Source organism: Cydia splendana, chromosome 18, assembly GCF_910591565.1.
Source record: "Cydia splendana chromosome 18, ilCydSple1.2, whole genome shotgun sequence".
NCBI lineage: Eukaryota > Metazoa > Arthropoda > Insecta > Lepidoptera > Tortricidae > Cydia > Cydia splendana.
The window spans coordinates 11,889,347-11,903,619 of NC_085977.1; the positions used below are offsets into that span (position 1 = coordinate 11,889,347).

At 38.6% G+C, this 14,273-nt stretch overlaps 1 protein-coding gene across 2 annotated transcripts in view; it reads left to right on the top strand.

Moving 5' to 3' along the window:
• The first annotated feature begins 204 nt into the window (after nucleotides 1-204).
• LOC134799122 (silk gland factor 1) overlaps nucleotides 205-14,273 on the top strand; it is a 111,927-nt gene continuing 97,858 nt past the window's right edge. Inside the window, exon 1 of one of the 2 annotated variants that reach the window (XR_010145333.1) lies at nucleotides 205-1,924. Coding sequence is in view for 1 of the 2 variants with exons in the window: in XM_063771521.1 (XP_063627591.1) it covers nucleotides 383-1,435 (1,053 nt within the window). In the remaining variant the exon portion in view is untranslated. Of the gene's footprint in view, nucleotides 2,745-14,273 lie in introns of those variants that run through there. The other variant, XM_063771521.1, reaches the window with a different exon arrangement.

Below are 14,273 nucleotides of genomic sequence, written 5' to 3' on the forward strand. Positions count from 1 at the left end.
TATCTGCCTATCGCCGCGATAAGCCCGAAGGCATTCTAACAATCTCGTGAGAGAGCAACTGAAATTTTCTACAAGGAAATGTATCAGCTAACGCACTTATGATTCCATGTTTTTATCGTTGCGGTATTATTAGCAGTGGAAAGTCGAGCGCGAAGCTCCGCGTAGGGGAGGGGTGCGGGGCGCGCGGGGCGAGGGCGGGGGCCGCGCGGGCGCGGGCGCCGTGCGCGCGCAGCGGGGGGCGGGGCGCCGCCGGCCCCGCCCCCTCGGGCGCCAATCCGCGGCGGCGTGGAGGGGCGGCCGGGCCCCTGGCCTCTATTTACTCTTTCAATCAGTGCGAGTGTTTGCCCCTGGCCGGCGTGCACGCGCGGGTGATGCGCTAGCCATGATCTCGCAGAAGCTGTCGTACGGCGACGTGCCGACGTCCGCGTCGCTGAGCTCGCTGTCGCCGGGCCTCGCGCCGCCCTACGTGAACAGCATGGGCTGCATGCCAGCCCAGCCCTACCCGAACCTGTACTCCAACAACATGGTGGCCGGCGGATCTTGCATGGGCTCCCCGGGCGTGGGCTACTCGCCGCCCAGCACCATGGCGTCCTGCATGGGCGGCGCCGGCGGAGTACCCTACGGGTCCCTGCCGAGGGAACAGGAGGCCGCTTCGCCGACCTCGGCGCTCCAGCGAGCGCGGAACGACAAAACCTACCGCCGATCCTACACGCACGCGAAACCGCCCTACTCCTACATCTCGCTCATCACTATGGCCATCCAGAACAACCCCACGCGAATGCTAACGCTCTCGGAAATCTACCAGTTCATCATGGATTTATTCCCGTTCTACAGACAAAACCAGCAGCGCTGGCAGAACTCCATCCGGCATTCGCTATCTTTCAACGACTGCTTCGTGAAAGTTCCGCGGACGCCCGACAAGCCCGGGAAGGGGTCGTTCTGGACGCTGCATCCGGACAGCGGGAACATGTTTGAGAACGGCTGTTTCCTCCGTCGTCAAAAGCGATTTAAAGACGAAAAGAAGGAGGTGATTAGACAAGCGCAGAAAGCGACGCACGGGCACGGACACCACGGAGGGCACGAGAAGAGAGATCACCATGATAAGGGCGGGGAGCTTCGGCCGGCCGGCGGCGGCGTCGGCGACGACAAAGAGATGCGCGACGAGCTGCTCGCTCAGCTCCACGCCGCGCCCGAGCTGTGCCTGCCCGAGCACACGCCGCTAGCCCTCGAGCACTACGCGCAGCTGAAGCAGGAGCCGCCCGGGTACGCGCCCGCGCCGCACCCCTTCAGCATCACGCGGCTGCTGCCCGGCGCCGACACCAAGTCCGACCTGAAGATGTACGACGTCAACTACGGGTACGGGCACTCGGCGGAGAACTACTACCAGTCGTCGCTGTACCACCATCACCACGCGCACGCGCAGCCGCCCTTGTGACAGTATCCGCTGGCGTAGGCCCGCCGCGGCCCCTGGCCCGGCGCCTACGCCGCGCTCTAACCGCGCAAGTAAGTCAACGGACTCCGCACTAAAATCTCATTAAATTATTGATATTGGACTCCTGAGTGAGCGTGATTTGTGTTCTGGTGATATTCTAAGACGGTTTGTGTAAATACGCTATTTTGTCCAAGCCTAATTATCGTTATAGAAGCGTCGCGTTGTCGCGTTAGGCCTAATTGTGGAACTTGCGAAAGTGTCCTTTTAAAGTCCTTCTGAGCGTCTCCGTCGGCTCTTTTGAATCAAATAACAATATAAATAAAATGAGTGATCGTTGAGCTTTTCCATGAGTCGTTCTGTAACTGAAATGAGTTGAAATAGAGCTAATCAGTTGCATTAGACGATCGATACGTTATCTGCAAAGCTGTACCTATCAGTCGCCCGTGGCCGTAGTACTCGTTGAACTCTTTTGTATGTAAACTCAAGTACGTAGTTAAGTAGTAAATATCATTTTAACGCGAATTTAAATGCCACAAAAAATATTTTTAACAAATGCCTTCCGAATCACATTCACGTGTCAAAAATCTCAATTTTATTAAAATTTGTGTCGAAATACGAACCTAAAACTACGATAACACGTTTTTATAATTTGTTGTGTGCAATTTTTATTGTATAAACGTCGGTTTGACATTAGTAGGTAATATTTTTTTTATGATGTCACATTACTTAACTAATTCATTTATAAAATAAAAACAATTAAATATAAAGTCAATTAAACTACCTATCTTAATTGCTGGAGTGAAGTAAAAAACTAAAAATATATCTTAAATGAAAACATTTTTATTTAAATTATAATCGCGTAGGTAGGCTTAGTTCTACATATACCTAATAATAATATGTAAATGGAAAATTTTAAACAACATACTATATAAATTTTATTAAAAATGTTTCATTATTTCGGTAGGAAACTATGTTATTAATTATTGTAATTAATTGATTGAAAAGAATCTACGGAGAACACAACAGAAGTGACGTCATATCGAGGACCGACAAGTGTGCAATGTCGTTAATGTAAATTGTGTATAATATACGTTAGATAGGTGAAATGGAATTACCGTTCTGTCGACCATCGTATAGTCTAGATAAGTTTTGTATATATAGTTCTAAGGTAAATATATATGACTTTAAATAATGGTGTTTGGTGTAAAATAGGTACCTATCCAGGCTTCTGCACTACATTCCAATATTTATTTATATGCAAGTGTCAATTTAGCATTTTTATTATCAAATAGCTTAGCAAGCGTTGCCGTTTAAGTTTACTCGAATTGAAGTTTAGTATAGAACAAAAAGAATAGATAGTATAGAGGGGTCTTGTCATTGTAAATTTTGTAGTCACTGTAAATTTACTGCCATCTATCGACACACGACTAAAACTCAAAATGAAAACGTATAAAGTTATCAAAAAATGTATTTAAATGGATAAATTATTTTATTATTTTTATATCATTTTGATCCATGTTCATTCACTGATATCTATGTGTTAAAGTTGTTAAATATGAAACGGTGTCGTCACGCCATCTAGCCGAGGATAGGCTAAACGTGTGTGCGGCATCTATTCGAGAATGACTTTTACTTGAATTCCGAGGCACGTTTTTTCCTTAGACTTTATTCGTCTTATACGAAGTTACATATGTCTTTGGTATAGAATATGGAACACCTAAATGGCCCCTTTAGTGTCGTTGTCGTGTCTTGTATCATGGAAAATTTACACCAAGTAGGTACTTACATAACTATTACAGCTCTAATTTTTAAACTCAACTATCCAAAGACAAACCTGTCATTTCAAAGACAATTAACCAATTTACACTTCACATTTCCGATGACATCATTATCAATAAAAATCGGATTTGACAGCATTGGCAGAATGTAGCTCGCCTTGGGCTCGCATGACCTTAGTCAAGTGGTAAAAACCTCAAGTTTTTTCGACAAAATTCGTCTATTCGTCGTATGTGAATCTACGGCTTAATGTGATATTTCTAGGTTGTCATGTTTCAGTGATATCACGGCCTTTATTGCGTATAGCTATTGGAATTTGAAACGGAGTGTGGAATTCTCATTTTGTTTAGTCATTATCGCAATTTAATTACTTCGATGTTTTAATGTCAAGTGCTATCACAATAATGCTGCAAAATAATTTTATCCGGTCGGTTTTTTGTAGTTTTAAGATTTTTATGTTTTTCTGTTAATTTTCTCATTAACTATAATTAACAATCCATTTTACTAAAAATAACGAAATAAAATTATATTTCCTTGATTATTAGAGTAATTATGAAGAGCAATATACCCAAGAATGTTTACCGGCACGTATACCAATTTAAGTGTATAAAAATAAAATAAAATAATAATTCACGCGATTTTCAGTAAGTATAATAAAAGTAAATAACTCGCAACTTGGTTATTTCAATATCATTCAATTATCTAATATCTCCATATTCTGTTATTTCATTTTAATAGAATAATTATATCCAACATTATTCACTTATACATATTTTATTCATATTGTCAACGCCTGCTAAGCTATAAAATCATATTTTAATCATATTAGTTATAATATTATAGTGATGCTAAATTAATTCTTGTTCTTATAAATACATATTAATGCCATACTCGAATCTTGATAGGCTACTTATATTATCATCTGTTAGTTTCAGAGTTAATAAAATTAAGTATTTACAATAACACATTGTTTTCTTTAGACATCAGTTCCACTAAGTTTAGGTGAAGTGCAATAGAAGTGGTAAGAAGGAAAACTAACTATTTTATAACACTTTAAACTCTCGCGTTTTGTACACATATTTAATTACTCAAACGGGCAACTCAGCTGAAACGTCGGAATTAAAGGTAAAAACAATGAAATTATATCGCGGTAGACCCGTTTGTGTAATTAAATATAACTAACTATTTTATATTAATAACTACCTAGGTTACTAGGTAGCTAGGATATAATGAAACAGCTTCCGTATGGGAATTTGAAATAAAATAATTTTCAAAATATTACGTTACTGACAGGGATTCTACATTTTTTTAATTTGTATAAACTCTTGTAAATTGTGCAGTGTGTTGTGATTGTGACTTAGGTAAAATAAAATATTCTCAAGTAGCCTTTTTAGGGTTCCGTACCCAAAGGGTAAAACGGGACCCTATTACTAAGACTTCGCTGTCCGTCCGTCCGTCCGTCCGTCCGTCCGTCCGTCCGTCTGTCACCAGGCTGTATCTCACGAACCGTGATAGCTAGACAGTTGAAATTTTCACAGATGATGTATTTCTGTTGCCGCTATAACAACAAATACTAAAAACAGAATAAAATAAAGATTTAAATGGGGCTCCCATACAACAAACGTGATTTTTGACCAAAGTTAAGCAACGTCGGGAGTGGTCAGTACTTGGATGGGTGACCGTTTTTTTTTGCTTTTTTTTTGTTTTTTTTTTTGCATTATGGTACGGAACCCTTCGTGCGCGAGTCCGACTCGCACTTGCCCGGTTTTTAATAGTAGCTTTGCTTAGTTAATTTGGGGCTAGGTTGATCTGTGTAAGATGTCCCCTAATATTTATTTAATTATTTTAATAATTTTCTAGATTTAGCTGCATAGACAAAACGTTAATGAATAAGGTACTTTAACTATTACTTAAACCTTTTTAAAAAAATATTTTTATATTGACATATTTACTCAGTTAGTAACAAAACAAGACAATACCACCGGCGTTAGAAGCGGCGTCAACAAACTATTTACCCACTTCCGTAACGATAATAATTGACACAAAAACTAATTTGGTTCAAAAATCCCTTAACCCTTTCATCCCAACCTGTCGTTAAGACAATTGCACAAAGAACTTTTACTGTCGTTCTCACTTTTGTCGGCTTGCGCAAGCGCGCCATAAAGCCATAAACCGTACAAAAGGGTTAACACGTGGCTCGGTGTTAATTTGTTTGAGAAATCGGCAACGCCGATAAACTTGAATGGACCGATGATACAATGTTTCGTAAAGGTGACATTCGGATGGCAACTGTGGCTGCATTACTGGCGTTGATGCGCATGCTGTCATTATCATTATCAATTTCGTTGATAAAATAAATGACGCTGCCGTATTACTGCCTCGATTAAATAGAACGTCCAATCCGTACTTAATTTCTAACGAAATTGAAAGTGACAGCGCCCGCGTTGTCGCCGCAACAATGCCTAAAGGTAACATTCCATTTCTGACCGCAGCTGCACTACGGCTCCGGCACGTCGTGTTATTGTCAATTTCTATAGTAAAATTAATGGCAAGACAATGAATGACAGTAACGTCGCAAGTGTCGCAACAGTAGTGCAGCTGTCGTTGGAAATGGACTGTCACCTTAATGCCGCAACAGTAATACAGCTATAGTTGCAATCCGAATGAGACCTTAAAGCGAGTTATTTGTATTGGGAAATGGCAGGCTTACGTTCAGTTCATATTTATGTGAGACAGTGTGGCTTTCGATTTTAAGCACGTGAATCATAACTTCGGATGTGAATCATAAACTCTGGCTATATTTAAATCTTCACAATAGGCCTCTTATACTTTTGCTTAATCCGTTTTTTGCTCAAGCTTTTTACAAATGAGATTTAAACGACGGAAACAGAGTTGATATTATAAATTTACATTGTAATATTTCTTAGTTATCTTAAAAGAAACTTAACACATCTGTGTTTGTTATACATTTGTATGTATGTATGTATGTAATATGTATGTCTTTTATTGATAACAGTTTATGGGGACGGGGAATAAATGTAGAATTTCCCCATCTCAGAATGTCATAGATAACTTTAACTTTTCCGTAAGTGGGCGAAATTTCTAGGATATTTTACTTATAATTGTCAAGTTTCGGTGCAGACATGGACCAATGACCACGAATAGATTAGGTACCTGTGTGCGACAATTGTATCGTTTCTCATTGTATAATAAAATATATTAGGAACTTACTAATTTGTTGATAGAATTGACGATCAAATGAAATAGCTATCTTGTTTCTAGTAATTTTATGTTAAACCTCTCGATACATCGGGTCATGGACAAGAGCCACCCATTATTGTGACAAACCCACAATGGCCATCACAGCATCGCTGACATAATATCGCATTTATTCAAATAAAAACATTATAAAAACGAAAACACAACAGCGACGGCACAAAAAAATACTAAAACTCAAGTGATTCACTATAAAACTTGTAAGAATACCACCAAGCAATTACATCTCGAGGAAAGCTATTCAAACGAAAACGAATCTTATCGCCACAGAAGAGGTGAGTGGGGATATTTTTGGAGGTGAATAGGTTATGTTTGCCTGAGGTTCTGATGACTGGTAAGGTTTTGAAAGGTGGTCATCAGGGCCCAAGCCCGGTAGCGTGTAACAAGCTGAATGGAGTGACACGTGAAATGTGAATGATAAAAAACATCGCCCACACAGTGCGTTTCCATTGACCCTGGCATGTATGGGAACAGGGCAATGGGTCTCTGTGCTTATGGCTCGATTTACATACCTATACTACGTATCTTTAGGTATTTAAATAAAAGTATACAAAATCTACCCTCAAATGGCTCCTTAAGCTAGTTAAGGGTAGATGAAAATATTAAGCGATCAAATAATGTAGGCTAAAGTCAGGTCGTTCAGTTACAGATCCAGGCGGTTTTGTAATTGGTCGGTTAACCAATAAATGTTATAACTACCCAAAAATGTACCAATTGTCTGTCTACTTTTATTTAAAAACCTAAAGATACAGACTACATATAGCATGTAAGGGAACAGGGCAATGGGACTCTGTGCTTACGGCCCGATTTAGACATTTAGGTATGTATTAGATTTAAGTTCGAATTCATTCATACATACATTTGCTACGTGAGTTAGCAACTGATATGAATGTATGAACTCGCACTTAACACTAATCAATGTGTAAATCGGACTTATAATTATCTACAACACTTTCATTTTTTTATGAATAAACTACCTAGAGTTATAGGTATATTGATGCGGGTGAAATCCGTTACGAGTGATGTCAAATTTAATCGAGTTGTGCCTAATGTTCGAATAGGTACCTACGCTAAGGCTTCTGGGCGTATGTATGTATAGTATAACATAACATAAATTACAATACTTCTATGTGAGTGCATTTTCTCTGTATTTTCTCACATCGTTTATCCTAATTGTAGATATGTAGAAGAAATCACATTTTAAATATAACATGCAATGCAGAAATATGTGACATGCCCTTATGCTGCTACAAATCACACATTTTGTCATTTTTGTTGTGCAAGATATTCTTGCAAGTGGCTACTATGAAATTAATAAATTAAATAAATAATTTATTATTATCTTGCAATGTAAAGTCCAAGTTTAATTCGTCGTAAGACAGTGCAAACGTGTCCCCGCGCCGGCGGTGAAGTGGTTAGCTTTATGGAGGCTGTAAACCACCCACCGCGGGTTCGAACCCCGACGCTAACTCGGTAAAACGCCTTTAATCATTTTATTGCCTGTGTCGTCTATATCCGACAACGTGAAATAAATGCGGACATTAATAATAAAAGTTACATTTCCATAATTTTACGAGTGATATTCTTTTAGCACTTTCACACACAAATTATTTTTGATCCCTTTCCCCGTTCATTTGGTTTAGCTACAAAAGTACCTAGTAGCCACATTTATTAGAGTTTTGGAGAAACACTAGCGACCCGGCCCGGCTTCGCATGGGTTAGCAAATTATACATCTAAACATTTCTCAAGAATCATTCTATTGATAGGCGTGAATAAATAATTTAATACATACATACATATAATCACGCCTATTTCCCGGAGGGGTAGTTAGAGACCACTAATTTCCAATTGCTACAAACCTAAAGAAAAAAAATGATAGGTGAAAACCGCATCAAAATCCGTTCAGTAGTTTTTGAGAACATACAGACAGACAGACGCGGCGGGGGACTTTGTTTTATACGATGTAGTCGAGTCAATGTATGTAAGTAAGTACATCAGCCGCAAAAGTGCATGGCGACTTTATCAATGAATTCTTTCATAATTTCCCCATGCAATTTTGAAGCTCACTGTACAATCAGCAATTCTAATATTCCACGCTATCGTGCTTAATACATACATAAACCTATTCTCGAAGAAACGACTCAATTCGAAGGTTTTCATACATTTATTTCCCTACTTATAGTACTTATTACTATTATTATATTTATTAAAGTCTGATTTTTATTTTGGTATCATTAATTTGAACAATTTGGCTGGTTTAAAGAGCTCCTCATTCTGGGTAAAATAAATACAAAATCAAAACTTGTCCCGAACAAAATGTACTTAAATAGGTAAGTATGTAATATTCCGTTGACTTATAAAAATAACATATGTTTTCGTAATTCAGACGAAGATTTTTTAGGACATACATATAGTGAAATTGCGATTATATTGTACATAATAGGGAACTCTATCTACCTATCCACCAAATTGTATTGATCTGATGAAATAAAATCTATAACAAAATAAGAAACGGCCCTTGTATACAGGGTGATTCAGGAGACGTGAGCAGGACTAACACTGCGCATTTCGTAAATTATAAGCAACTGTTTCGTATCAGTATTAGTGAGGTTAACGTTAATTTTTAAGTCGTGTTGAAAAAAAAAGTTATTAATTTATTTACGAGATGCATGGTCACCCTACAATTAGAATACTAACTACCGATATTCTGTGTCAAATTGAATGTCATCACTGTCATCACGGTCTGGTTACTTTTGAAAACTCGTATCTCACCAAGTTTGACAGTTTATTTTCTTCGTAATCAAAATGCTGTAATTACGGTTAAAGAGGTTTTATGTTTATTAATTAGGTCGTGTAGGGTGACTATGATTGTAGAGAATTAAATTTGCCCTCACCAAAAAGTTAAAAAATAGGAAAAAGTATGGTTGTTTCACCTAAATACGACGGTGATCGATCAATTATCAGTTACTGAGTGTGCAGGATTAGTCCTGCTCACGTCTCATGAATCATCCTGTATATTCACCTACTTGTTTAGTAGCTTTCTCGTGAGGATAAAACCGTGTTATCTGTTACACGATTTCCTTAATAGCGCCCCGCCTCTAACCCGGGTACCTATACATATAAGATATACGTGTACCTTCACGTATGTTGGGAAGAAAACCTTTTTTCGGCGCTTGTGTCGGCGTTATCAATGTTTGCTGGGGCCGGAATAAGCGCACGTAGGTGTATCCGACGTGGCTAGTCCCTTATACGTACATATACGGGGGGCTTGTTTAACTTGCACAAGTAATAGGTCGTGACATGGCCATAATATATCTATTTAATTTTGACAAAAGGAGATATGTGGCAGCCAAGTTAAGAGATGTCATTCTGACGAGTTGTTATTAGACTCAAAATTATTATTCCTATATCTTCAATTGATCAGGCGAACCAGTAGGTATTATACGTTTTAGGATAAAGAACAAAATTACCTGCAACTCAATATAATCTTAATAACATGTACTACAGTCAGCAAAGCTATTAGCTTGGCACCCCTGCATACACATGTGGTTTTGAAATTTTTAACTTTCTTCGTGGTCTATAATCGATGAACTAGGTGAGTACTTTGTAGTGTTAAAGTCAATATTGTTATTTAATTAATTTGTTTATCATAGATAGACGAAATATGTCACATACCTATATGTATTATTAAAATTGTGTTAATTGTACCTGCACATACGTGAATATGTACATTTTGTCCACCGCTCCACCGATTCCATGGAATGTCCCCGTGTCCCAACCAATTTGGTGAGTGAAATCTTTGGTGACAAAAGGAAAACTATTTGTGTGCAAACACCATCGATCATGCGCGGCACTTAGCCGTATTGGGCACCGTTGGATGCATTATTAATACACGTTTGTGAGTTTTGACTTTGCAGCGTTTACCGTGAATCTGGTTTTTAAGTTTTTTGCAGTCTCTGCAAATGTATTTTGCACGACGAAGCGCACAATAATATATTATCACACGTATAGCTTTACTAATAAGTTTATCTCAGATTTCAGAAAATGTAATTGTTTTGTTTATTTATTCTTATAATTTTCGCGTTCTGTTGTGCATGATATGATTGCATGAACATAAAACTATAATAATTTTGATATCGTGTAAGATAGTTATGTGTTTCTGTACAAACGAGACCTAAAGTCACCTATATTTTATACCTATTTATCTTCCAGATAATTGAACTACGCTGCTACTAAGATTCAACAAGATTAGGTTTAGGTCTCGTAATTTTTAGAGCGACGGGAAAATCACAAACATACTGGTATATACATTATATACCAGTATGTTTGTGTATAATTATGTATAAAATGTATAATTACATATAAAAATTCAATCACAACAGTGTTTATACCTACATATTTTGTTGCGTGAATGGCGAAACTTACCTATACCGATGTGCACGTAGTGCTACGATATTTTTTTATCTAGATATGTATAGTGTTAGTAGGTATGAGACCCCTTTATTCATACGTCCATTTCCATCCAAATTTCGAGCGATATTAGATTCCGTGCGCACCCGTCACGAATGATTTATGAGTGGCCGGCACAGGCGGCACAAGATGAATTAGTTTGGTTAGACAACTGATGGAAAAATGGCGGACTATCTGCGCAAACTTTCGATAACTTAGGTAACTGCATTGTGTAATTTTGGAGAGTTTTGAAGGGGCGTTTTTTAATTTACATACATTATAGTCTGGAACAAAATGACGAAAGTGCCTAGCAATTCAATTCAATTCGAATTTAGGACTTTTATATGTAGAAACAGAAATAAAAGAAAGTACTTAATTAAAAAATGCAAAAATTGGCCTGGCTCTTACGGGGCTAAAGGTACTTTCTAGGGTTCCGTACCCAAAGGGTAAAAACGGCACCCTATTACTAAGATTCCGCGCTGTCCGTCTGTCTGTCTGTCCGTCTCTCTGTCTGTCTGTCACCAGGCTGTATCTCATGAACCGTGATAGCTAGGCAGTTGAAATTTTCATAGATGATGTATTTCTGTTGCCGCTATACGAGTAACAATAAATACTAAAAACAGAATATAATAAATATTTAAGTGGGGCTCTCATACAACAAACTCTCAAACAACAACAAACATTTTTTGCGTAATGATACGGAACCCTGCGTGCGAGAGTCCGACTCGCAATTGGCCGGTTTTTTTTGGGTTATTCATATTCATGTAGAGACAAATATCAAAGTGACTCTTTTATAATGGCAAAGTGACCAAATACGAAGGTTTATATGAATGCCAATTTGTTCCCGCCTGTCAATTAGTCCGTCAGCTTGAAGCTAATTGTTCTCAACCAGCCCACTTAACGCAAGGGCATTGACCTGCCACCATTTTGTTTAATGCTTTTATATATAGGCGCTACCGTTTTACTAACCGATATTTAGGGACCTAAACTTAGGGAGTACCTAGTAGAGGTTTACCTATTAACAAAAATAAGCGGTTTTGACTTATTAACAATATTAGTGGTGGTAATTGCTAAAACTGTTGCAAATTTTAGGTATCTACGTCAAACGGTCTATGAGAAAAACGCATTTAGAGTCGCAGCAAGAAAAGTCTGCAGCGGATTTGATAGCCTACGCAGTGTAAGTGTTATTTATACGTCATAATTTCATAGAACTTTGACGTTTAAAATGACACTTGCACTGCGTGGGCTATCAAAATCGCTGCAGACTTTTCACGGTCTGACTCTAACTGGTTTACAAGACCGAAGTGATCCCATAAGTGTTCCGCGAACAAAGTTTTGTGCGGAATACAAAAAAAAACAATACAGATAATAAAGACTTCTTTACAGGTCTGGTTCTAAAGAAAATGCTTCGAAAAGCATGCTATGCTAGTGCAGGGTGCAAGATCCAACCTTTTTTCCTTAAATTGTTAAATATATATTTCAGCCTCAGCCAGTCAACCAGGTATATCCTCCTGACCACTGGGTATATAAAGCCTGACCAGGAATATATGATCACGCGCCATGTTGCGGAATTTCACTGGAACTATTTTTTTCATACTAGGTATACTGAACTGTCCCCCTATACATGAGAATGACAGCGCCCTCTTGACGATCATATATTACTGGTCGGGCTTTAAATAAATTGAACTTTGTCAAGCTGACAAAAAGTTAAAACTCGATTGGGGCCTGCGAAACCGGATTTTTGCCGAAAAGAAAACCGAAACCTTAATGTTTTATGCCGAAACTGAAACCAAAGCTTCGGTCGGACACTACACTACTGAAAATACAGTTTTAGCGAGACCGAATAGTTCTACAGTTTTTTGGCCGAAACCGAAACATCGACCACCACTTTTATCTTGAAACTTACCGAAACCGAAACTGGTAGGTATATTTTTTTTATTTACTTACAGACTGAAAATAGCAAATCATCAAAACAGTGTCAGTCGATTGCCAGTAAACCGATATGTACCGATAAGGTAGATATGCAAATATAGTATGTATGTTTGATAATTTGAGTGTGGACGTGGAGTCAGAGCTAAGGAATGTTTCCCGCCTTTTTAGATAAGCCGCTATAACAACATTTTAACCAATTTATGCATTCATGTAAATTATATTGAATTTGTGGTTTGTACAATTAAGATTTCTGCTACTACCTATTGGCAAGATATTGAATATAATAGTAATTAGATAAATCAATTTTCTATTTTAGTATACGGTGATTGGGTAAGTATAGTTAAAGGAATATTAAATAATTGTATGTATTAAATTATTTAATAAAATGGTAGGTACAGTCTGCAACAAAAGAAGCTAATGGGGCCAGGTACGTCTGGTACGTGTTTAAAATGATCTAAACACAACTCCGTATTTAGTTCAGTGAATAAGAGCGTTTACAGATAATTTTGGACACCCTGGCCTGCTTATGATACCTAATGATAAGTTACTTTCGATGACTTAAAGTTTTTTTTTCGTTTTACTCTTTCTTCTAAATATTTTCATGCCGAAATGCCTTAGGTCAGCCATTCTTTAAGTTTGTTCCGCGGAACCCTAGGGTTCCGCGACACCCCTGCAGGGGTTCCGCAAGAATTTAGAACACTATGCTTTAGTCGCCTCGAAAAATTTTACTATGCAAAAAACACACTTCTAAAAACTATTGTTTTATTGTAGGGTTCCATCAAGTATTTCGCTTTCCAAAGGGGTTCCGTCAAAAAAAAAGATTGAGAACCGCTGCCTTAGGTATATTGAAACATATTTACTTAAATCGCTAATGTTAGAGTCCGTCTCAGCTAACTTTGCACCTTCTTCTTCCTCGCGTTAACCCGGCATTTTGCCACGGCTCATGGGAGCCTGGGGTCCGCTTGACAACTAAGCCCAAGAATTGACATAGGCACTAGTTTTTACGAAAACGATTGCCATCCAGAGGGGAAACTAGGCCTTATTGGGATTAGTTCGGTTTCCTCACGACGTTTTCCTTCACCGAATAGCAACTGGTAAATATCAAATGATATTTCGTTCCTAAGTTCCGAAAAACTCATTGGTACGAGCCGGGGTTTGAACCCCCGACCTCCGGATTGAAAGTCGCAAGCTCTTAGTACCGCTAGGCCACCAGCGCTTCAGCGCTCATCTAACTTTAAGCTCAAAAAAGTGAGGGAGTGTCATTATCACATTTCCATAGAAATTTGACATGGCTACACTTTGTCATTGCAACCCAATTGTCAGAGTAGCTTGTTCCGGCTCTACTCTATTCAGTTCTGAGGGCCTACCGCGAACCACGTTCGACGTGTTGCCTCCTTGTCACACTTA